This window comes from Panthera onca, chromosome D2, assembly GCF_046562875.1.
Source record: "Panthera onca isolate mPanOnc1 chromosome D2, mPanOnc1 haplotype 2, whole genome shotgun sequence".
NCBI classification, from domain to species: domain Eukaryota; kingdom Metazoa; phylum Chordata; class Mammalia; order Carnivora; family Felidae; genus Panthera; species Panthera onca.
In genome coordinates, this window is record NC_138349.1 from 74,880,769 (window position 1) to 74,906,129 (window position 25,361).

At 50.8% G+C, this 25,361-nt stretch overlaps 1 protein-coding gene across 3 annotated transcripts in view; it reads right to left on the reverse strand.

The window, feature by feature from the left end:
- Window positions 1-710: 710 nt before the first annotated feature.
- The window catches only part of LOC132685480 (uncharacterized), a 78,232-nt gene continuing 53,581 nt past the window's right edge, over window positions 711-25,361 (reverse strand). For 2 of the 3 annotated variants that reach the window (XR_014135384.1, XM_081790550.1), the window contains exons 7-8: window positions 14,635-14,760; window positions 10,579-13,838 (exon numbers count right to left, since the gene is read on the reverse strand). Coding sequence is in view for 2 of the 3 variants with exons in the window: in XM_081790550.1 (XP_081646676.1) it covers window positions 13,747-13,838; window positions 14,635-14,760 (218 nt within the window). In the remaining variant the exon portion in view is untranslated. Of the gene's footprint in view, window positions 934-1,080; window positions 1,151-10,184; window positions 10,285-10,578; window positions 13,839-14,634; window positions 14,761-25,361 lie in introns of those variants that run through there. The other variant, XM_081790549.1, reaches the window with a different exon arrangement.

A 25,361-nucleotide genomic window follows, 5' to 3' on the forward strand; every position in this document is an offset into this window, starting at 1 on the left:
TGAAGCCGTGCCCACACTCCAGGACTAAAAATACACTGCCCCTTAACCACAGTCAGTTGCTGGGTACATTGAGTTTCAGGAGCATTTAAAAAGCAGATTTCATCAGTCACTCAAAGGCATGGATTTTAAATGCAATTACTGTATGTAATTAGCTGTTTCATCTTCAGTGCCAGTGAATTTGGAATTTAATCTCTGATTGCACAAAATAGAATACTAAGCAGATCAGCCCATAGAAGGGCTGGCGTAGTTGTTTACTGGTAGCCGGATAACGTGGCCAAATTCCTTAGAGCCACCGTGGACAAATGTTAGACAGAGGAGGAGGGAGACAAGGCACTGGCTCTTATAAGGCACTTATTTTTAAACCCACGTTAAAGACACGGTTTGTCCTCTCTCCAAAGCCTTGCCCCACGCTGGGTGGAGCCCATCACTCAGCCTCAAGTACAGCACATACCACAGTTACCCGATCGTCTCTGCAACTGCTTTTCCTACCGGGTTATGAGCGCCTTGAAGGCAGGGACCATGTCTTATTAAACTTTGTGTTTCTGACACAGAGCAGGGTGCCTGGCCCACCACAGCGGTCAGTAAATGAACGAACGAGTGAGCCACCAGTTAAATCAGCAAGGGCCAGTTTTGCAAAAATAAGCAGTTTATGTAAACCTTTATTTTTTTTTTTTGAACTCTCCTTCAGCAGCATCTTTCTTTAAGGCGTGTGTTTTTTCTTAAATTTTATTTTAAATTCCAGTAGAGTTAACATCCAGGGTTATGTTAGTTTCAGGTGCACAGAATAGTGATTGAACACTTCGTCCGGAGCTCATCACGACAGGTGCACTCCTTAATCCCCATCACCTATTCTACCCATCTCCCACCCCCCTCCTCTCTGGTGACCATCAGTTTGTTCTCTACAGCTAAGGGTCTTGGTTGTTTTCCATGTCCCTAAAGAAAAAAATAAATGAACCATTTAAATTATATTTACTTACCCGTTCTTTTCCAAGGTCAACCTGCAGCAAAACCCAATTTTCCATAGGCTGGGGGGGGGGGGGGGGCGCCCTGTCAGCCCGGTAGCCAAACTCCCATAATCACCATAGAAGAAGTCACAGACTCTCAGACTTTCTGTGACACAGCCTCCATCAGCCAGCTCCCTGGTGGACACCTGTGTACAGACCAGACCGGCTCAGGGTTTCCGACAAGAACTAAAGTCCCAATCCTCAAATCCAGATCACCAGTGACTAGGTAACAATATTTAAAAATATATGAGGGGCGCCTGGGTGGCTTGGTCGGTTAAGCGTCCGACTTCGGCTCAGGTCATGATCTCATGGTCCGTGAGTTCGAGCCCCGCGTCGGGCTCTGTGCTGACCGCTCAGAGCCTGGAGCCTGTTTCAGATTCTGTGTCTCCCTCTCTCTCTGCTCCTCACCTGTTCATGCTCTGTCTCTCTCTGTCTCAAAAATAAATAAACGTTAAAAAAAAAATAAAAAAAAATATATGAATAAAGATAGGCCATCACGTTGAAGCGGATTCAGTGTTACTGACCTTAATTCTAAGTTCGGTTTGTGAAATATCTATGAGATGTTTTTTTTTTTTTAATGGGGGGGGGGAGGGGCAAAGGGAGAGAGAAAGAGAAAGAGAGAGAGAATCCTAAGCAGGCGCCATGCTCAGCGTGGAGCCAGACATGGGGCTCGATCCTACAACCCTGGGATCACGACCTGCGCCAAAGTCGAGTCGGACACCCACCCGACTGAGCCACACAGGCGCCCCTCTAAGAAGCTTTCTCAGTCATTTATTGCCTAGTCTCCCCGAGGACGAGAGCTGTCCATGTTGTTCACTGCTATACCCTCAGCTCCCTGAACCGTGCCTGAGCAGTAGAAGGTGCTTAAAAATTCTCCCAAGTGACAGAGTTTGTATGTGTGACAGCCACAGAGACAGATTGCTATTAAAAAATTACGTGGGGCGCCGGGGTGGCTCGGTCGGTTAAGCGTCCGACTTCGGCTCAGGTCGTGATCTCACGGACTGTGGGTTCGAGCCCCGCGTCGGGCTCTGCGCTGCCGGCTCAGAGCCTGGAGCCTGTTTCGGATTCTGTGTCTCCCTCTCTCTCTGCTCCTCCCCTGTTCATGCTCTGTCTCTCTCTGTCTCAAAAATAAACGTTAAAAAAATTTTTTTAAAAAAATTACTTTTTTTAATTTTTTAAAACAAGCTCCTTTCTTGTTTCCAGGAACAAAAAAATTTTTTTTTTCAGTGAGCCAACCATGAAAAGAGCATTAAGTATCAAGGGCATAAAAAAGTTTATGGTTTGGGGCACCTGGGGGGGGCTCAATCGGTTCAGCCTCCGACTCAGAGATCCAGCCCCGCGATCAGGCTCCACGCTGAGCTTGGGGTCCGCTTGGGATTCTCTGTCTCCTTCTCTCTCTGCCCCTCTGGCACACACTCTCTCTCTCTCTCTCTCTAAAAATAAATAAATAAAATTTAAAACAAAAGACGTATGGTAAAAGAAACCCCTAAAGCCTGTAGAGGACGTGAAGCAAGAAAGTGTCCCCTTAAAACATGTCCCAAGTGTCCCAGGTGGAGCCTTTTCGCACAGGTGCCTCCCGCAGTGGGGCCGAGCCCAGCTCACGGTGGTCTCCACTGGCCCAATCTGCTTTCCTGCGACAGTGGCCCGCGGGGCAAGGCTGCAGCGGATGCGATCGCAGAGGAATTGGAAGGGCGAGCAGAGAGAGGAAAGCCGGGGCCCTCCAGCCTGCGCCCCAGGCCTCCGCGTGTAGGCGGGGTGCGCATGTGCAGCACGTGTGAAGCGTGTGGTTCCCCACTGGCCTCTCACACAGCGGAAGTGAGGACAGCGGCAGAAATAAACCCAAAACAAACAAAAGCCCCACCGCGGTTTCCATAGGTGACACGGAAGCTTTGTAATTTCCGCACGCAGCTCTTTGCCAAATGACTCATTCCAGAGCTTGAGGGAGAAGGACTGATTCCCAGAGCAACTCGCAGTTGTCGTGATGGCAAAAGGCACGTCCGGGAAACACGAAAGGGGACGTTGCCTTTTTTCCCCGTGCCCAGTCTGTCCGCCCCGGTGCCTTCGGGGGAAGGAAGGGGGTGACAGGTTCCTGGTTCCTGGTTCCCGGGTTTATCTGAGCCTCGGTGCAGCGGGCCGGACCCCGGTCTCTGCGGCCACCTCTCCAAGCGCTACAGGACCCCCGGCAACTGGAGCGAGCAAAGCACGTTGCAGACGCCGGGTCTCCCTGGCCTAGATTGTGCCCATCTGAGCGTGCGCGTGTGTGCCCCCATGTGTGTGCACACGTGTGTGCGTGTGTATGCGGGCAGGAGCGTGCGCGCACCTGCGCGTGCATCTGAGTGAGTGTGGCCGGGAGGAACATTCTGAGAAAGAAGGGAGTCCAGGCCTGACCGCCAACACTTATTCACTCTCCAATCTGAGGCAAGTCCCTAGAGTCTAAGAAAGTGTTTCTTTCATCTGCAAAAAGAGGATAGTGTAAAACCCTCCGCTGTCTACAGAGATGAAGGTCCTCCCGAGACCGTGACCGTGCCATGCCGATGCTAACCATTATTACTTTGGCGTTTCTTTTCTCTCTTTTCCCCCCAGTCGTGTCCAGTGGTCAGACTGCGTGGGAGAACCAGGTGCCCCCCGCCACAGGCAAGTGCAAGCCGGCTCCAACCCTTTAGGCGGGATATATATTGATATGCAGCTCGGTCAAGGTCTAGGTCGTTTGTGTTGTTCCCACCAGCCCGTCTCCTCGTCTCCAGCTCACCTCCTGCTCGCCAGGCCGGTACACTGGTTCCCAACGCACCCCCACCCCAAACCGGAGAAGATGTGTGTCTATCAGTTGCCTTGAGAATTCTCTCCAAGCGTTCTCCGCGCGATGTCAATAGCGGCGACTGAGGCGTACTGACCCCTTCTGGGCCGGGCGCTTTGCCAAGCACGCTACGGGGCCCCACCTCACTTAATCCTTCTGGTATATTCATCAAACTCAATAGCGTTCTCTCCATTTCCCAGATGAGGACATTGAGAGGAGAAAATCTGGCCCGAGATCGCACAGCTATCAAGTGGCAGAGCGGGGACTGGAACGCAGGAGTTCCGACCCCCAAGCCCTCCCTCCGAATCACAGCCACCGAGCTGAGCCAGCCGTGCGCCAGCCCAGCCCATGGGGGATGCGTGGAGTTTGGGGCAACAAGGGAAGAAGTAAGGGCGAGGAAATCTTATTCCGGATGTGGAAGCCCTACACGAGGGCTAAAAGTCCTCTTTCCACTTTCTTACAGGTGTCTGTGATTTTTTTTTTTTTTCCCTTCCTGGCTCCCAAGGGGAAGAGACAAGGAGTCTTGTTACATGCTGTCCTCGGCACCATCCAGACTCTGTGCCTCTGGCCCCAAAGCAACGGCTGGGCTAACTCTTGCTGCCTCGTCGGTCCCTCCAGGGGCTGTGTGCGGTCGGGGATGGCATTCCCTCGCTGCTGTAAGTGGGGTGCACACAGCACAGCGAAGCTCTCCTGCGGGCCCCCGGCTAAGTGAGGAAAAACAGAGGTGTGCTTGGGTGACAGCCTGCTGGAGTGGAGCCCCCATCCGTAGTGCTCAGTTCCACGCTGCATGTGGCCTCAGTGGTCCTCGAGCCACTGACTCCACTGGACAGGACACTGAACCGGGGAGAAGAGTGGCCTGTGCTGCCCCAGCCCGGCTCTGCCCCCGGACAAGAGCTGCTGCTGTACAAAGCAGGGCAGGGACGCCTGGGTGGCTCAGTCGGTTAAGCATCTGACTCTTAACGTTAGCTCAGGCCATGATCCTGAGGTTTGTGGGTTCGAGCCTCCCATCTGGCTCCTCGCTGACAGCATGGAGCCTGCTTGGGATTCTCTCTCTCCACCCCCCCTCTCTGCTCCTCCCCTGCTCATGCTCTCTCTCTCTCTCAATATAAATATTTTTTTTTTAAGTATAAAATAAGAAAAACAAAGGCCAGTGCAGAGAGATGGGTCCTCCTCCCAGATATGATACCAGCTAGCCCACACCAGCAAACTTCAGATTTTTCATTCTTAAAATGAATGTCGGGCTTGGGTTTCACGAACTCTAAAAATTCCCTTCAATTCTAAAACCCAAGGGTCCTAACTCCCTCCTCTCCTGGGCAGCTCTGTTCCCATTGTCCCCCGGAGAGCCATGGGGACCTTCTGCAGGGGGGGTGATCAAGGGGCTCCCGGGAGGCTGGGCGCCGGGGGCACAGGACTTGCGGAACAGAAACCCGACTGCTACATCAGCTGGCAGAATGAGGAAGCGGCCGTCCCAGGAGACCTAGCCCAGAGACAGCTTCCACGGCCACGGAATTCTCGGGGCCCTTAGTGTGTCTCCAAAGGACAAGATGTGTGCCCGCTCGACGACAGGCGCTCCTCTGACAGCGGAGTCTGAGGCTCACACACCGTGGAAGTGGCTTTCCCCCCAGTTACGTACTCCATCATGGTCACTTATGATTAAATGAATTTAATAACACCGCCACACTACCCCTCCAAAACCCGAATGACTTCTTTCCAAATTTAAGTTGCTCAAACTATTGACTGTAATTAACTGGTATAGCCACGGCGTAATGATCTGGAGGGTTACTGAGCAGGGAGAAATAACCCAGTTTCAATGGGCTACGTTTACTTGCAGAGAGACAGAGACAGAGAGAGAGAGAGAGAGAGAGAGAGAGAGAGAGAGAGAGAAGGTATGTTAGCGCGAGGCTTTACCCACTTACTTTTCAGTGTAAAATTTTCCAAGATGGAAGTAGAGATCGAGTTGCCAGGATGGCAAAAAAAAAAAAAAGACGTCGGGAAAATGAGGAAATGGATTTCACGTGGGCAACGGGTGACAAACCTTTCTTCTACGCGGTTCTCGGTAAGCAGGGGACGCTCAAGGTCACTGCCCACACCTTTTTCTGTCCCGCGGATGTTCTTAGAGCCAGGTCAGAGAGCAAATCATAAACGGGGGCAAATTCCAGCCGGGTCTTTTCAACCAGCTGTTTTGTTCTATGAGATGTCACAGTGTAACAGGATAATTGGAGGGTTTGGATAAGCTGGTGAGGGAATACGGGGTTTTCCGAAGGAACATAAAAGCAGAGAAGCAGCTCCCAGCACTAAAGCTGGCTGTCCTGTTTCTTCAAAAATAGGTCCTCCAACATGGGAGAAGCAGAAATCCAAACCTTCTTAAATCCCCTCGACTGTTCCGAACAGAGCAAACACAGAGCAAACACGTATTTCATGAAAGAGATACATTTCGAAAGATCATAGCACCAGCTGCTTGGTCACCTAAGTGTTTTTGGAAGAGGAAAAGAGCTATCCAGCATTAAAGATTCAGGAATGTCTGTTGACATATTAAGGAAACAACCTCAGGGGACAGCTGACAAGGCTCCAAGAAGCATCACCAAGGGAACAGTGACGCAAACGCGTTCCGTTTTTTACAGGCTGGCACTCTGCCAGGCTTCCTCGCCTGACAGCTGATGTAATGCTAATCCCTATCTGGGTTAGCGTTGCTTAGATATCAACTCAAGCGACTCAGTCAGCTACAATCAATAGCGGGCTCCTTTTATAGACGATAGTAAAAAGGAAAAAATATATATATATATATACACATACATCTCCGAGAACAAGAACTACAGATTCTGGCGTGCTAAAAACCTATCCATTGTGCCAAAAACGGAAAAGGAAAAGAAAGGAGGGTCCAGTATAAGCCCAAGAAGCATGTTAACCCATGCCAAGTGTCTTTTTCTGAAGTCCAGTCGTCCACAAAGGATAGTGCTATTTCACAACACAAGTTTTTTTTGTTTTTTTTTTTGTTTTTTTTTTTTTAAGCGTCACGGAAGAAGATGCCTAATTTCCAGCTGAGCTAAATAATGACGGGAGAAAACAGAAGACATTAGGTGGCGATGTGAAAATAATGCCTTTTTTCATTATTGAATAAATGGGCTGGTTCCTTTGGAACCAATGCATAAAATATTGTTCTTCAAAAAAAATTCTCTCTTCAAGACCACTGCTTTTCAATTATTTTAGAATAAATAATAAGAAGTATGCAAATTTTAATCAATCTCAGATTGAATGCCTGTGTCAAGTGCCCTCTATAACATGACGAGGGGCCACTTTTCTATTTCTCTCAAGCATTGCAATTTTAACTGTCCAAGACTGATAAAAAAAAAAAAAAAAAGAACTCATTTTAGCAGCTCACTTTAATTATACATATTCTTATCTATTTACTAGATTATACTTAGATGGAAGAGACCTATGTCGTCTTACACAGAACACCAGTAGCAAAGCATCCTTGGTTCCAACGTGCTTAATGTAAATAATAATAATAATAATCTGGTGGTGGGTGTCGGGGAAGGACGAAAACCAATAGAGAAAGTAGAGTATTTTTTTTAAGTTTATTTATTTTTTTGGAAAGAGTGTGAGAGACAGGCAGAGAGAGAGAGGGAGATGGAGAATCCCAAGCAGGCTCCACGCTGCCAGCATAGAGCCTGATGCAGGGCTTGATCTCATAAACCATGAGTCATGACCTGAGCTGAAGTTGGACGTTTAACCAACGGAGCTACCCAGGGGCCCCAGAGTATTTTTAACAATAATGCAAGGAGGATAGTCGTGATAACAACACATGAGCTTCACGAATGAAATGCACAGGACGGCAGTGACACGAAAATGACACATTATTTATCTTTTACATGTTTATAGCACTTTGCTTTTAAGGCAGGTGTGGGTTTTTTCCCCTAAATTAGAGGAAGTTTAAGCTTCAGGGAATCTATAAACCGTACAAATATATATGAAAGTTGATGGCCAGGTACATGTCGTTTTGGGAGAAAGCCTCCTGGCCTTCATTAGATTCTCAGAGGGTTCCAAGAACCCTCCCTTCCCCAAAGTTTAAAACTGATGCATTCGAAGGAGTTAAAAATCCTTTGGAAATTCGATCTCAATTATCCTTCACCTCCCAGTGAGATCATTTATTTACAGGTAGAGAAAGTGGGAAATTGAGAGGCTAAGTTGCTTGCCCAAGGTCAAGGAAGCAGTCTGGTCTGTTATTATCTATGACGCTAGATCAGATGGCCTCCTTGAATGAGTTTCTGTGGCATGTCCGTTAGTGAGGGAGGTCCCATTAGAGCCACGCCCGCCCAGGAAGGGCCAGAGGAGCTCAGAACGCCCGCTGATGACTCCAACCTCGGTTCAACTGGTACACCTCCCTCTCCACCGTCTCTCATGCCCACCTTCCTTTCCCTCCCCCTACTTCTGTTACCCAAAGTCTCCTTTCGGTAAGGCCAAGGCCAAGCAGAAAACACAAGTGCGGTATTTCAACACGTTAGCAGTCTCCCACAAGAATGTAATCTTCGCATCACCTTTCTTTGATAAGGCAATGTTTGCTTGGGAATCTTGAAACACTCCATATCTGGCAAAAAGGATACAGAGCAGGAAACTAAGGCATACAGATATGAAGGAACTTCCCAGCATTGTAGAAAATAGGATGCAAATTTAGTCCTCTAGACTCCCAGGCTGACCTGTTCTAAGTTGACTTACACCAGCTCAGCCTACGAACAGAGCTCTGAGTTCTGGGAGAGCTCCAGCTGGGGGCAGAGGCCAGCAATGAATAGCATAGGAAAGTCGGTCCCAGCTTCCAGTAGGGGGTGGAGCAAAGGGAATGGTCTAGAAGGAATGAGAACGGGGGATTCTGTCCCTTGTTTACAGCAATAATATTTCATGTCACTTTAGAGTTATAAAATCATATTTTCTCATTGCAGAAAATTTGGACAAACCCAGAAGTAACAAGAAGAAGAGAAAAAAAAAAAAAAAAATACCCGTAACCTCATGTCTCCCGGGGATCATCCTAAAGGGACAAACATCCTGGTTGTTAGGATTGGTGCCTCCTCTGAGTGTGACCCCAAAGTCATAACTCTTGATTTCTTTGTTAGGACTGTGTGCGTGATGAATGCATGCCTCACAAGGGGGTTCCATAGCTCAGATAAGATTATGCATTTGAAAATGAGAAAACTCCTTTGTAAATCCTAAATGCCTATATTACACATATAAGGAATTTATACCCCTGTCCTCAGAGGTTGCTTTGTGCTCATAGGCGCTAACACTATCCCCCTAAAAACACTGCTTCTCGTGCTAAGTCCCTGCTTTAGAACAGACCATGGATCCCTATGGCCTTTTATCCAAATCCAAGTGTCTCTGGTCAGATTTGTCTCAGTTCAGAACCCAGTCTCAGTTCAGAACCCAGATTTGTCTCAGTTCAGAACCCAAACTATGATCGGCACCAATTCTCCTCCATCCGAGTAAATCTTAACACCTCTGGCACACTTCTTGGTTGTTTTATACTGAAATTTTCCAAATGCCTTCCCTTATACATGACATTTGAGCCCACCTGAAAATGCAAATCACTTCTAATGCCTCATTTAATATCATTTCCATCAAAGGGCAGCATGCTGGGGGGTAGGGGGTAACCTATCCCGAACTAGTTTTATGCATGATAATTACATGACACGTCACTTAAATTTACATCCACCTTCTGTTTTTTTTTTTTCTTTTGCAAACTTTTATTTTCATTCCGTACCTCCTTTCCTAAAATGCTTAAAAAATAGATTTTACAAACCATGGGACATGAATGTCATTTGTTGTGTGTGAATTTGCTAAGAAATAGGGTGTACCGCAGCTGTTATTTTTTTCCACATATCCTACTCAATCTGTCATGCGTTTGCTGTGTTTTATAAATATGTGTCATATTTGGAAATATATTGTTCACATATCTTGCATGTTTTCCATTCAAGGCATGCTAAAAATACGGTATCAGTTTGCCAACACGGCTTTCGAAACCAACAAGATCCCCTCATTTGAAAATCCCAACAAAGTCCATAGTCCAGACCAGGCGGTTATTATAAGACGTTTCCCTTCCTGTTTCTTACGGGGCCACTGTTTGCCTGTGTCTCTGAGTCACGTGTAGTTGTGCTTTATGCATCTCAGATACGAAAATATCTCAGGTGTGTGACTCAAAAGCTAGGTGGCTTACTCAGATGGCTTCATGTGCTAGAATGCATGTTTCAGTTGATACAGGAATACGACAGAAATAACGACCCAGGTTCCTTCATCACAGGACTGGTTTTTCTGATGAGTCAGCAACAACACGTTGCGATAACGCTGTTGGGGCCTTTCCATTAACTGAAAGCTCTGAGGTGTGCAAATCAGAAACTGACCTGGCTTCCAGATCATTAAAAACGCCTGTTTTCTTTCCTGCATCGAAGGTGAAGTCCTGTGGCTTCCCGGAGAATTTTGAACCCAGGCATGGCCTCGTATCTGTAATGGATGGCGTGGGGAAACTGAGGACAGGGTGGGAGATGTGGAGGGTGAAATTTAAATATCAGTTCTCTAAGAAAACAAAAACTTGGAGTGCTCAATTGGTTAAATGTCTGACTCTTGATTTCAGCTCAGGTCATGATCTCGTTGTTCGTGAGACCGAGCCCCATGTCGGGCTCTGTGCTGATGGTGGGGAGCCTGCTTGGGATTCTCTTTCCCCCCTCTCTCTGCCACTCCTCCGCTCATGCTCTCTCTCTCTCTCTCTCTCTCAAAATAAATAAATAGGGCGCCTGGGTGGCTCAGTCGGTTAAGCAGCCGACTTCAGCTCAGGTCATGATCTCGCGGTCCGTGAGTTCGAGCCCCGCGTCGGGCTCTGTGCTGACAGCTCAGAGCCTGGAGCCTGTTTTCAGATTCTGTGTCTCCCTCTCTCTGACCCTCCCGTGTTCATGCTCTGTCTCTCTCTGTCTCAAAAATAAATAAACGTTAAAAAAAATTGTTTTTTAAAAAAGAAAGAAAGAAAGAAAGAAAGAAAGAAAGAAAGAAAGAAAGAAAAAAGCAAAAACTCACTTGTCCTTTCTAAGCCAAAAGAATAAGGCAACGGTTAAACAAGGAAAATGAGTTGGTGTTCTTCTGTTCTCTCCTTGTTAAATTATCTTCCATTTTATAAAGCACGTCTGTCAGTTTCTTTTAAATAAGGGCAAAATTAGCCTAAGAAATCCATACTCCGGGTCTCATATTTTCAACAGACACCATTATTACACTATCATTATTTATTACATGTTTACTTCCTACATTAATCTGATCTTAACACATTATCAGACGACTGTTTCCTTGCAGGAGGGAAGCTCACTCTGCAGGCGGTCTCCCCAGCCTGGACTGTATGTGTGTTTGTTTTGTGCAGCTGCACGGATCTGGCTAACTGAGAAGCAATTCTCACGTGACCGAGAATGGCCCCACACTCCTCCCTATCTCACTTCCTTTGTGTGCCTTGTAGAGACATGCAGGGGACCGTGCAAGCCAGCTGTAGAGGCTGCATCAGAGGTTCTGGACCTCAAGTTTAAGGTACAACTTTGGAGGGAGTGTGTAAGGGGCTCTTCTCTCCCCTAACGTGTGCACAGAGAACTCATTCCCCAGTTTATGGGACAGACGTGGGTGCCTTTCAAGAACGCCTGACTGGTTATCGCCAAAAACAAAAACGAAAACAGGGGCGCCTGGGTGGGTGGCTCAGTCGGTCAAGCATCCGACTTTTGATTTCGGCCCGGGTCGTGATCTCAGTTTGTGAGTCGGAGCCCCGTGTTGGGCTGTGTGCTTGGGACGCTCTCGCTCTCTCCCTGTCTCTGCCCACCCCCCCCCCCCCCAGGCCCTGCTGATGCGCGCTCTCTCTCCCTCTCTCTCTCTTTCTCAAAATAAATAAATAACTTTAAAAAAGTAAAACAAAAACAAAAACGGCTCCTGGTGATGTGATCACGCACCCGCCTTTTGAGACAGAAGCACAGTGTGATCCACCAGCTTCCCGACAGTCTGTGTCAGGACAGTGAAGACCTTTGTCCCCACAAAGGTTTGTTGGTCTCTTTCTGCCTGTTCAGCAGACCTGCAAGGGAAGGCAGCTACTATTTCCCTCCCACCCTGCTCCCCAGATAGGGGAAGCTCACACAGCTTTCTCGGGAGCAACTAGAACGGGAACCTAGATTTTTCCGGCTCGTGTTTCTTTTAGCTCGTGTGCTTTCTGAACCGTCACCTACCCACGCTTCCCTCCACCCTCCCCTGTTAAGACCTGCTGGGGGGAGAAAGTGACCTTTTTCAGAGTGTGCTCTGGAGTGCGCCTTCAAAAACATGAATTTATTTCCAATCGCTACATTCTCAGGACCCGTCAATGCGCCTTCAAAAACATGAATTTATTTCCAATCGCTACATTCTCAGGACCCGTCAATTATTTTTACATTGTATGCCTGTTGCTCCGCTGAGTATAAATCGATGAAAAAGCACGCAGACAACCTTGCTATCCACAGATTCTAAAATGATCCCCAGTGTCCCTCACCCTGGTCATATGTAACCTTCTCCCCTTGAGTGCGAACAGGGCCTTGGTTTGCATTCTAACCATAGAATGCAGCAAAGGTGGAAGGGTATCACTCATCCCTGTGTTTCATGATGCGAGCGGCGAAGGTGAAGGGATTTTGCAGATGTAATGAAGGTCTCTAATCAGGTGTCTTTGGGTGAATCACAGGGGAGATTATCTTGGGTGGGTCTGACCTAATCAGATGGGCCCTTTAAAAGAAAATCTAGAGGGGCAGAGACAAAGCATCAGATCCTCTCTCGCACTTGCTGGCCTGGAAGAAGCAAACCTACCAGGAGACGCTTGGGAGGAAATGAATTCTGCCCTATGAACTTGGGAGAGAAAGGACCCTGCGCCCAGAGGAGACCCCAGCTCCAGTGGACACACCGACTACGGTCTTGTGAGACCCTGTGCAGAGGACCCAGCTAACCGGTAGAAGATGAGACATAATAAACGTGTGTCACTTCGAGCTGCTGAGCTCATGGTAACTTTACGCGGCAGTAAAAACAAATACACTTAGGATCTGAGAAGCTCGTGCTCAGCCCAATTTAACAAATGGCCGTCGAATCCAAGATTTGCCAAGAAATAAAGAATTTTTTTTAGCTTCTGAACTATTACATAAGTAAGAGGTAAAGGTGATACGTAACACTAATAATTACACCATGGTGATAAAACCGATCTTGTCATTTAGGAACAATAGCGACGGCAGTCTTTTCTCCCTCATTCTCTCCCGGTCTCATACACGCAGGTGCTCAACCGGCGACTTGCGGAAAGGTCCTAGTGGTAACGTTAGCAATCCCATTGAGGATCACGGGATAATGATTCCATGAAGGCATTTTTAATTTCTCTCACGGCTTAGAGGGGTCACCTTGGAGAGGAAGAGTGGGTGCTGTGGGAAAAATCACAAGAAATGATTGCCCCGGAACACCAGGATTTCGAGAGTACGCCCATCCTAAGCATGCAGACTCTTGGAGACAGTGCCCCAAACAGTACTTGTGCTAGCAGGAACTCAGTAAGCACCTAGTAAGTACTCGGCAAATATTGAATATACAAAAGTGGAAGATCATCTTCACTTTTTTTTTTTTAAGTTTATTTTTTGAGGGAGGGAGAAGGCACAAGTCAGGGAGGGGCCGAGAAGGAGGAGACAGAGAATCCCAAGCAGGCTCTGCGCTGTCAGCACAGAGCCTGACGTGGGGCTCAAACTCACGAACCGCGAGATCGTGGCTTGAGCCGAACTCGGGAGTTGGACACCTAACCGACCGAGCCACCCAGGCACCCATCATCTTCACTTTAAAAATGTCAGATGAAATGGTCTGGCTATGAAACGGTGATCAGTGGGGTGGACTAGAAAGCTTAGCGATCCTTTCGAATACGAGCTTTTTTCGTAGAAGCGTGGGGTTTTCTCGCTGTCACGAGGGCTGGGGAGCAGAATGCAGCGAGGGCTGCGACAGTAACCTGGCCGGGTGGAGATGTGTCCACCTGCCCAGAGTTGGTGCAACCACTGAGAAGACAAAACCGAGGAAACCGGGTAGCACCAACGGAGCTCACCGGTAGAAGGAACGGAGAATATGCACTTCTGCGCGCACCCCCTCCCACGGGAAGCCCATTTTGCCACCAAATACAAAAATAATATTAACGACACAGGATGGGGGTGAGAGGTCAGTTGTCCAAAGCCTCGGGCGGTGGCCGTGTGGTAACCATAAACGGGACGCCAAAGAGAAGACCGGCATTTGCTACGAGCTGCGTAAACTTGGTCAGGTCACTTAACCCACCACCCAAGCTTTGGTTCTTCCCATTGAAAACCAGGGATAACGACAGTGCCTACATCATAGCAAAACTGTGCCGCGCGACCGTGAGACTAAAATAATTCACAGTGGCGAGCCAGGAGAGGGAGGGCGCACAGTCAATATTCATGATTATTATTCACAGCGGTCAGCCTGAAAGGTAAATGGCAGGAGGGGCTGGTTGGATATTGCAATGTCTGGGGAATGCTTCCCAATCTGCCTCTTATTCCAGAAAATTCCACGTTGGTCCCGTGACCCCACTAACACCAGTGCCAGCTGGTTCCAACAGGGAGTGCTGGGCCGGCAGAGGCAGCCCTTGTGCCGTGTGTGAGCTGTTGGCCTATTGTCACCGTCCTCGCCTGGGATGGCAGTGGCGGCGGCCCGGCCTTCTTTCCAGCCATGCCCTCCTCCGCCCCTGTCACCCCGCCCCCGGGCCCCATTCTCTCCCTCTGCTGTGCCCAACAGTGGCCTTCTGTCTCCTTTTTGTTCATGCTTCCGCCGAGCCACACTTACCCCAGTTCACGAGCTCTAGATCTGTCCTCAGAAGCCCCGGATCCCGGAGGTCAAAGCCGGACCAGGCCGGCTCACTGGTGGGCGCTGTGCTTCGCGGGGAGTCGGGGGCGGGGGGGCTCCTTAAAACTGAGAACAGAAAAAGCCCCTTTGGCCAAGGTGAATTCAAAGCCCCCCACTTCTGGCCACGGCGAAGAAAACAATAATCGTGTGGAGAGGGGGCCGCCCACACTGTAGTGTCTGAGACAGGACCCGAGACCTTCCCGGGAGGGGGAGAAATCCTTTTTGGCTGACTCCCCTGACTCTGTGTTTCCTACAATTCCACGACAAAGATCCAGGAACATGAGAAAAGGAAACTGAGAAAATGTGTCCTGGGATCCAAATTTAAGCCAAGAACAGGACAATGTGGGCCAAATGGAAATGAGGCCAAGAGTACTTTCTTGGGGCCCCAGCTTTTTATTTTTTTTGTTTTTTTCACATGCCCAAACCTGTTTCACTGCTTAGTGAACAGAACGATAGTTCTGGGATACAGTTCACTACGGGAAAGGAAATTTAATTAGCTCGGGCAAGCTCACCTTCCATCCAAGGTCGACATAGTCAAATGGCACATTAACCGTGATTGCTGCCAATGGATTTGTGAAAAAAGGAATAGAGAGAGGAAGGGAGGAAGCGGGGGGGGGGGGGGGGGGGAGAGGGGGGGCTGGGGGCGCGGAGAGAAAGAGGGAGGGGGAGGCAGGTGACATACTTTAATTAAGAGTCATACTGACAGAGGTCAACCTACATCATATGCAGAAAGCAACGGTCTCCCCTCCTTGCCACCCAGTCCCAATACATTCCCAGATCACATTACACACGTGCATGGACCCCTTTGCCTCACACGCTCTCTATCACATTCACAGGAATCTAAGCGATCAAAGTTCTATAATTAGGACTTGAAAGGTACCAATAACAACCCACGTTTGTATGCCGCTTTACAGTTCGCAAAACAGGTGCATTGTCATTACTACATTGGGTTCCTCGTGACCGTGCCGGGGCGGAAGGATGCCACTGTCCCCGTTTTACAAGTGAGGACACTATGCTGAGACTTGCCACCGGGAGGAGGTCACAGAGTTACAAGGGTCCCAGCCAGGACCTGATGCTCAAACTCAAGACCTTTCCCACACCCTGGGAGAACGGTAGGGCCAAGCAAACACAAGAGGGAAACGGAGGCACAGACTAGCGTAGTGGCTTGACAGATGACGCAGGTGGGAGCATTAGCCCTCAGTTAGAACTCTTCAGAGTTTCAGCTTACTAATATTGACACGATTATCTAAGTTCTCGCGAGAAAGGCCGTATATCAAGAAAGCATTACACTTGGTAGGAATCAGAAGGATTTCGCCGTACGACGTCCTGTCTTCTCCATGTGCTGGTGTGATTATTTCGCATTGAATTATATGCGTCCTATGAATAATGTCATTTCCAGAATAGAAGTAGAGAGCTCCAGGCCCTTTTACAATCCTGGGCAGAGAGTCTGAGCAATCCAGCTCATCTGAATCACAAGAAAGAGGCAAGTCTCAATTTGGAATCACAAAATAGATGATGCAAACGTTTCTCAGCCCTGCAAGGCGAGGGAAGCCTGGGCAGAACCAGGATCCGTCTGGAAGGCTTGGCTGCTTCTCTCCTGCCCGCTTTCCCTTTGACCGGCTGTGGCGTGTCCTCCGGGGCCCGTCCTCCACCTCGAAATTTCCTCGTGAGCTTGATAGTTCGGCCGGCCGGCCGGGCCGAACCAGGGACCTTTGTGCAAGGATGCCGTCTCGGGCACAGGAGAGACACATTCTGCTGACAGCTCCGTTCGGACGACAGCCCTTCGGCAAGGCCCCAGTCCCAATCACCGGCCGTGAGCACTGCAGGCTGTATGTGTTTTTCTCCTTCTGAGCCCTTTGGTTGCGCTTTATTGTTTTTCCTACTTAGAAATTAGGCTGTCTCCATGATGCGAGACATCCTTCCTTTCTAGAATTTCCAGGAAGCACATTTCCCTCCCACGTGTTAGAGTTAATGTAATTGAAACCAAAGTTTGAGGCCATTTCTCCTAATTCAGGAAAAGTTGCACGCTTGGCAATGCAAATGGAAAGAGACAAAAAAAAAAAAAACAAAAAAACTGGTAGTGGATTTTTGCGGTGTTTTTCTCATTTTGGTTGTGTGTGTATGTTTCATAAAGCGCGCAGGAGAATTAAATTCAAAACACAACTGCTGGGAGAGCTAGAAACTCTTGTAATTCATGTTGTGCATAATGCATTTGGCAGGCCCGAGCACAGAAATTTCCAGAAGTGTTTGCGTGGCAGCCGTGCTTAGCCAATTCACATTTTTTAGCCGTCCTGGCCAGCTGCCCAGCCTACAGAAAAAGTCTTGTATCTCCACAAGTTTGGCTGGCCTCTCTGACGGGTTTCCAAACTGCATGGCAACGTTGGATAAGCTTATTTTCAAGAGCCAAAAATCTCCAGCTACTTATATTGTTACCAAATACCAGATGTGCTTAATACAGAGCGAGCAGAGCCAAACCCAGGGTAATCAAATAACCTATCATTACCATTTTCTAAAAACGAAAAATGCAATTGGAACACCAGATTACTGTTTTTCTTTGTTTGCTTTACGCCCTATTACTGGAACCCCTGGGGTGTTGGGAACAGGGCTCGGGCGGGGAGGCCAGCTTTGGCAGCGCAGAAGACGCTGTTTACAATCACACCCTGCACATCTGAAACATGTGTGAGAAAGTCAAGGCCCCAGCAGATTTCTTCCAGCCCCGCCGCTCGCAACGCCGTCCCCGGCACCCCCCCCCCCTTTTCCCCGGGGAGGGGCTCTCGCCACCGCCCCGGAAAACACGGCAAAGTTGAGGTGCGCTGGGATTTGACCTTGAAGGAGAGGAATGTAGAGGGAGACGGGAGGGTAAGAGCTGGGACTTCACAAATTAGAGGGGATGCAAGAGTTGGAAGCTGCTGCAGCCGCTGCCGGAACAATGCACGGAAGTCCTGAAGGGCTTGAAGGCACCCGGGGATGCTGCGTGGCTTTGTCAGAGGTCCTGGCTGGGCTTCAGCTGGTAGACCTCCGAGTATTGAACACACAAGGCTCCAATTCCATTTTCCCCTCCTCTCATTGCTATAAATTCCTTCTTTCTCCTTCCCTCTCTCCTTTCTTCCCCCCTTCCTTCCTTCCTTCCTTCCCTCCCTCCTCCCCTCTTTCCCTCCTCCCTTCCCTCCTCCCTTCCTTCCCCCCCATCTCCTTCCTTCCCTCCTCCCTTCCTTCCTCCTTTTCTTCCGTCCTTCCCTCTTCCTTCCTTCCTTCCTTCCTTCCTTCCTTCCCTCCTTCCTCTCATAATTTTCTGGGAACACCGTGGGAAGAAAAGTGTGGCTGCCACATCCCCTGTTGCTCAAACCTCTAGGCCTTCTGTTTTGCTAGTCCTGCCTCCCCGAGCTCACAGGTCTGAAGACACGACAAGAGCAAACACTCTTCGCACCCCGAGGAGGTTGGTGGCCCCGGTAAATGGCAAGCATGAGCATCAGGGGTTATTAGAGACAGAGATGGCATCTTGCCATAAGAAATTGGAGAGCCAGTAACGATTCCGAAAATATCTGTGATCTGCATTAAGACAACTGTATAAATAAAGAACTAAGTGACTCGACCCTTGGAGAGTTGTTTCGAGAAAACTGTTCCTAAAAACGTATCACAATCCAACTGGGCCTTGAGGACCACGGTGCCAAGCCAAACTCAACGAGAAGATGCACAAACTCAACGAGAAGATGTTTTCCTTAGTGTGGAGTCATCGGGGGGACACGCCATGAACTTGGTCCAATGAGCAACGAAATGCTTTGAAAATATTTAAATGGATGTGTACCATAAAATAATGTGGAACGGGCGTCTACAATACCTTTTGAACTTTCCTCCTGGCTGTCCTCACACGTTTTACACATCGGGGGTGTTGCTGAAAACTTGAGTGTGAATCCATATGCTAAGTGGAATTAGGTTTTAAATATTCTAGGGATACTCCTGGCATGGGGGAACCCCGTATCCGTGAAGAAGCCACAGAGAAAGTCAGTACCTACACCGATGGTCTCCGCTCTGTTTGGACGGCCCCCCGCCCCTGCCCTCGGCCTGTGAAGAGCCTTTGAGGACACGCATCAGCAGCGCCTTGCTCTCATTGCTGGGTCAGGGGAGGAAAGGGCCGGTCCTGGGGAAGGGTCAAGGGCAGGCTGTTTTGTTCTCCGGCAGCAAAACAGAGCAGGCGAGAGGAAACCACCCAAGTGATGAGCTCTGCAGAGGACAAGTGAAGCCTGAGTCTAAACACAAACGTGGAGGAGCTCATCTCCTTGGAGCTGTTTATATTACATAACTCAAATAAACACAGCAGCGCGAGATCGGTTCCCTTGGCGAGGGCCAGGACCACAGGGCCGAGAGGCAGACAAAGGGCGTCTCCTCCCGCCCCGCTCAGAAACGGGCTTCCTTAAAACAACGACCCGACTACAGCAACACTAATAACACACAGGGGCACGCCAGCAGGGTTTAGCAGGATACCCTGAATAAACTAGACCAGAGCCACTCTAATGAGGACCGGAAGGTGTCTTTCTTTTCTCCGGCTAAGCAACAGACCCTGATCAGAGCGAGAAGAAACAAAACTGACCCTGGAATGGTTCTTTGCATTTGCAAAGGAGGGAAGCCAGTCACCTGCGGTGGTTCTCTCAGTACTCAGAGCCGCTGGGAAACCAGGGAGGACCACAGTGGCTACCTGCCCAGGCATCGGAGGGGCAGCCGACCTTCTCAGACTTCAGCCCTTCGCCGCCCCGAGGCAAAACAGGGGGGTACCCCAGCCTCTGGGAAGCATCGGGCAGTTTCCATGGCATCTATGTGAAGAAGAAGTAGAAGAGGAAGAAAAAAAGAAGTTTCCAACTCGGTAAATGAGCACAGGCGCACAGGCCCGACGTCTGAACGAAATCAGAGAGTCTTGAAATTGAGAGCAGGCGAGAACCTACTGAAACCTTCTTTTTCGTCAGTGGCCTGCAGTCTCCTGGGACACAAGCCCTATCGTATGCCAGGGGACAAGAATAGAACCAAAAATTGAGAACACAGCCCTTAGCACAGGCTGATGGCATTGGTTGCCAACAGTTGCCCCATTAGTAGGCCATGGGGACATGCTAGGGAACATTTTCTCTACGAGGCTTGTGTTTAAAAATATATCTTGCTTCAGAGCTGGCCCTAGGCGTGGCTGGGGAGTAAGAGCCTCCTTTTTCCATGCTGAGAAGGTGCCAGTCACTCTGTGATTTACTGCCGATCCCTTACCCCTCTGAGCCTGCCCCTTACGTGCCGTGTGACAGTTACCCAGACCTCAACCCGGCCTGTGGCAAGTTAATGTTTCAGACGATTCCTGGATGGAAGCCACGCTCCAGGGTCGCCCTCCCCCATGAACTTGCTGGATGCACGCAGGGCCAGGGCTGAAAGACAGTGGTCATTACAAAGGGCTCTGACCTCTTCTCACCCTGTGGATGTGTCCCTGGAGACATTTCTCTCTCCATTTCCTTATTCCCAGACGGAGGCAACAGTTCCTGCCCACGTCCCAAGGATGTTTAGAAGTCATGGCTAACGGAAATGACCGAGAAGCTCTTGGCAGATGCCCAGTTCAGAATCGCGTGCTGAATGACGGCCTCCCTCACCCACCCTCTGTACCGCATTACCTACGTGCCCTGCTCTCACCGCTCTGCTGACCGCCCTGGGGCGCGAAGCCGGTCTGCCCAGAGGTCCTGGGGTCCGCTAGAGAAGGTTCCCTTTGCGGGAACCACTGCGATCCCCGCATGGCCGAACTCGTATTCCGGGTCGGAAACAACAGGTGATGCATCTGGCCGCGGGCACCCAGGGCTTGGTGCCCCTTCCCCCAGAGGGGGTAGAAGTGAATCAATCGACATGGTGGGGTCAAGTGTGAGTGTGCCTCGGCGAAACCCTGGGGACCTCCTTTCTTGAAAAACAACTGGGACAGGGTGACAGCTGTTCAAGGATGCCAAAGAAAAGGGTCCCCCGGGGAAACCTCCCCAGGGAAGTCTCTGCCTGCAGGAGGCTGTGAGTGACACAGAAGACAGTCGGCAGGAGTGGGCACAGCCCGGCCCGGGTGAACTCTCCGGGTGGCCAGTGATCGGAAGCACCGTGCACTTGTAAAATCTGGTGGTAACGAGGACCGTGGTGGCAGCGGTGACATTGACTATCACAGACGGTGGGGCCTATCGAACCGTTCTGAAGCTGTGGCCCCTGTAAGGACTTGGCTGCAAAATGGCTACCATATTGGAATCGTCACAGCTCTTTTGGCCTTTATTTATTTTTATTTATTTGAGAGAGAGAGAGAGAGAGAGAGCAGGAGAGGGGCAGAGAGAAAGAGAGAGAATCCCAAGCAGGCTTCACACTCAGCATAGACCCCAACATGAAGCTCAATCCCACGACGGTGAAATCACCACCCAGAGGGACCACGTGACCCTCCCCATTTGCACATGGGCCGCCGCCTCTGAGGCAGGCTGGGAGAATTCCTTGTGTGGAAGTCACTGGACTTCGATCCCAAAGACCTGGATTGGACTCTGGGATCAACCACTTCCTAGCAGTGTGAACTGGGCCACAGTAGCTAACCTGAGACTCAATGGTCCCATCTATAGACTGGAGCAAACGATGCCTCACCTCGGGGAGGTGAGGGGCCGTCAGAGGAAGCACGCAGCCCCAGGAGGTGAGATAAATCAGCAAAATCCGCATCTGGGTACAGGCGTGACCTCTTAGCTTCGGAGGCGAGAAGCCTCACGGTCACCTGGCAGGTGGGGGCGGCTGGAGGCCTCGGCCTCGGCCTTGGGAGCAGGCGTCGAGCCCTGGAAGCCCTGCCACCTCCCCCTGAGAGCTGGCAACAGGGCTGGAACAGGATCTGCCCGTCCCCTGTAACCCGGAGCATTTGCCACCAGGTTGCAGTGGCCTCTTTGACAGTTTCTCAGGTGACAGGTCTTCCTCCATGTTCTCCTGGGCCCATCGCGCTCCCGGCCGCAGAGGGGACGCGCCCTCTTTCGGGCCCCCAAGGCACCCCCCCCCCCCAACCAGTGGAATCGAAGTCCCCCGAAAGAGCGCAAAGGGGAGTGCCCTGGGCACCAGGGAGAACGAGCCTCCTTGTATTCTTTCTAGATGAATCTCCGGGCCTGCAGCAGCCCAGGGCGCATCCCAGGCCTGCAGCAAACCTGTCCGCTGTGGGGCTGTCTCGACACGCTGTTTGGAAAGTCAAGATTTTCAATGTAAACTTTGTTCTCCCTTTCCTTTCTTCAGGGATTGATTCACAGATGCGGCTTCGTGCCCCGCTTCCTCTCCACGGCTCCGGTGCCGAAATCCGAGGTCACACGACATCGCTGTCAGAACAAGTCCACGCCGCCGCCGTCCTATCCGAGAGGCCCGCGCCGGGGCGGCCTTGGCTCCTGAGCCTGCCCTGGTGTAGGGTTCTCGGTGGCACTATTTTTGGCAGATTTTTTTTTTTTTTTTTTTTTTTTTAATCCTTGCTCTTTATCACAAGCCTGTCGGGCAAATGACAGAGGAATTGCAAGCTTGAATGGGCTTGTCTGACAGGCCAACTTTCATCCCGGGTGCTGCTGCCTGACTTTGAAAAAGGAACTCTGGGCAGAAGAGAGTAATTTCACACTGATTCCTCGCCGTAATTTGCTTTGGGGTTGAAAACGTCGCGTTTCAATCATCCCCGCTTCGCACTGCAGGGGAGAAGACGGGCCACGCGTGCAGGTGACGCGTTTGCCGCGGGCCCGCACCGAGACGACTGCCTGGCTCTGAAGCAACAGCCCTGAGACACACGGGCGGGCACGCCAAGGAGCTCTCCGCCAGCCACAAACGAGTGCCTTTGGAGGAGCCCATAAGAAATGGGTTCTGGCAGAAAGAGAGAGCCGCCTAGGACGCGGAGCCTCATATCGGACACCTCCATCATTCAAGAATCCATTAGAACGTCTTTCTCCCCCAGGCCCACGTTCCGCGGAGGAGTTGGGTGGCTGCAGGCAAACCGCAAACGTAGGAGGGTCCGAGACAAGCGTGCTCAGCTCCGACAGGCGTGAGCTGGGAGGTACGGGAGGGAAGGGGAAAGTGGCGTCCAGGCCAATGACAGCCGGCAAGGCTGTGCGTGAAGCATCCGCCGGGGACAAGGACAGGGGCTCGTGGGGAGGTCAGGGGACGTGGTCGTTCCCGGGTCAGCAGCAGGAAGCGGTGACTTCTCCCGCGTCATAAACCGTCCCGTCCTTCGCCACCTCTCGCCACACTTACTCAAGAGGCCACACTGCCTGATACCTGCTGATTTTTCCTGGGATGGCTTCGAAATGGTTCACGTCCTTAATCTTGCTCCTCAACTGGATTGTAAGCTCTCTGAGGTCAGGAACCCATACCTAACCCTCTCTGCGTGCCCCGAAGCTCCTTCCTAGGGCTGAGCACAAACCAAGACTCAATAACCTCCCGGAGTCTATCGGAGACCTTCACACACCGCTGACAAAGATTCAGCGGGACTGGAGGGTTTGCTCCAGGATCAGCCAGCGTATTTCTCAGCGAACGAATCCAAGCTTGTTCTCGGCGGGACATCAGGCTATTGACGGTCTATCCAGCCGGACTTTTGGGCCTTCTTGGCCACGCCTCACATGCTGTAGACTCCAGCTGTGTGCAACCGAATGCTCTCGGCGCCTCTGTGCCTTTGCACAGGCTGATCCCTTGGCCTGGCTGCCCTTCCCTCATTCTTCCATCCGTGGACTTGGCGTTTCGGCTCCAGGTCAACCCGCCCCCTTCCCGCAGGGCGGCCAGCATCCCTTGGGCAGAGCTGGTGAGGCCTCCGCCTGTGGGTCCGGAGTACTTTCCGGAGGCCTGACTGGACAGGTGGCCTGGTGGCCCTGCCATCCGGTTGATGCTGTCTGCTTGACCGATCTGCCCCCTTCGTCATCTCTCAGCTTTGGCTCTCGGCGCAGCGCCTGGCACTTGGTAAAGGTTTATCGTATGAACGTGTCTCCCACATTTGGCCTCTCGTGGCGACGGCAGTCAGGGCCCAGCAGGTCACGTGGGGACACGGCAAAAGACGTGAGACCAAACGAACGCTTCGGAGGGAAGCAAGGCCCTGGGGCCCTCCCGATAAGCTGGGGCACCTGGGACCAACCCCCAGCTGTGAGGTTGGGGGAAGTGACACTTGCTTTCCGGAGCCCCGGCCTCATCTCGGGACCTCACTCCACCTTGTGGGGTTTCGAAAACGTCATGCAACCTTCTCATGGCCTTTAGTGACACGGCCGGACCGGGCGATTATTCCTGGTCTCCAGCGATGGGTGTGGGGTGTGACCGGGCAGCAGCAGTGTGTCGGGCGGAGAGGGTGGCGTTAGCCCTGGACGCGGGGGAGGTGGCGAAGATCGTGGACTCCAGCCTGGCCTCACACCCAGCCCCCACCCCTGCCCCACCGTGCGACGCGGTGGGAAGGCCTCAGCTTCCCCGCGCATAAAGGGTGAAGCAACCCCCCCGGGGTCGTTCAGAAAGTCGGGCCGACGGACGCGTGTGAGCGTCGAGGGGGATGCCCGGCACGTGACGATGGCTCCCGAAAAGCCAGCCCCCGTCACTTGGAATTGGAAGATGAGTGTCAAATCTGGCTCTCTCCACTTGCAAGTTGTGTGACCTGAGTGGGCCAAGGTGTCTTACCTCTCCGCTCACATTCTCTGGTTCCTGAGAGGAGGGCGGGACTGCTGCCCTTACTGGCTGTCTTGAGACGCAAGGAGATAATGGGAGGGAATGTGCTTTGCAAGCCATGCGTTTTCCTGGGGTAGCTGTGAGTTGCCTGTGTGAAGGCACTGAGAGGTGAGGAGACCTTGGAGATCCTGCCACGTGAGAGCTACCCCTTAATGGAGACAATGACCGTCTAGTAACCAAACTTGTAATTTCTGTAAAGCGCATGCTTTGACAGCCACCTGGGGTTGGGGGGGGGGGGAGGTCTATTAGCGACCCGTAGGCAAAACTGTGACTCTCCCAATGTGAAGTTCGAGTCTGAGGGTCCACTTGGCTGAGCCACGGTTCCCAGACATGTAGTCAAACATTATTCTGGACGTGTCTGTGAGGGTGTATCTGGATGAAATTAACATTTAAATCATTGGACTCTGATCCAATGTCCTCTATAATGTGGGTGGGCCTCATCTAATCAGTTGAAGGCCAGAATTGAACAAAAGACTGACCCCACCCCCACCCCCACCCCACACACACACCCATCCCCATGCAAGAGGTAATTTTGCCAGCAGACTGTCTCTGGACTTGAACTGTGGCATTGACTCTTCCCTGGGTCTCTAGCCGGCCAGCCTACTCAGCAGACTTTGGACTTGCCAGCCTCCATAATCACCATAATTGTGCTAATTACCTAAAATCTCTCTCTCTCCCTCTCTCTCTCTCTCTCTCTCTCTCTCTCTCTCACACACACACACACACACACACACACTGTTGGTTCTGTTTCCTTGAAGAACCCTAATATACCCATAAACATTTGGAGTCCTCAGATAGCTTTAAACTATAAACTCTAACAGTCCCAGTGAACACAGATTTCACAGGGAGGCCAGTTTCAAACACTAGCCGATCCTAAGCGTGACTTTGTCCTGCCTCGCCTGTTCCCTCCCATGGAAACCACACATGCCCCCTCCTTCTGCTCCCTGACCGCCCCCGGTGCTTACCCAGGAGACCCTGCATGGTGTCCA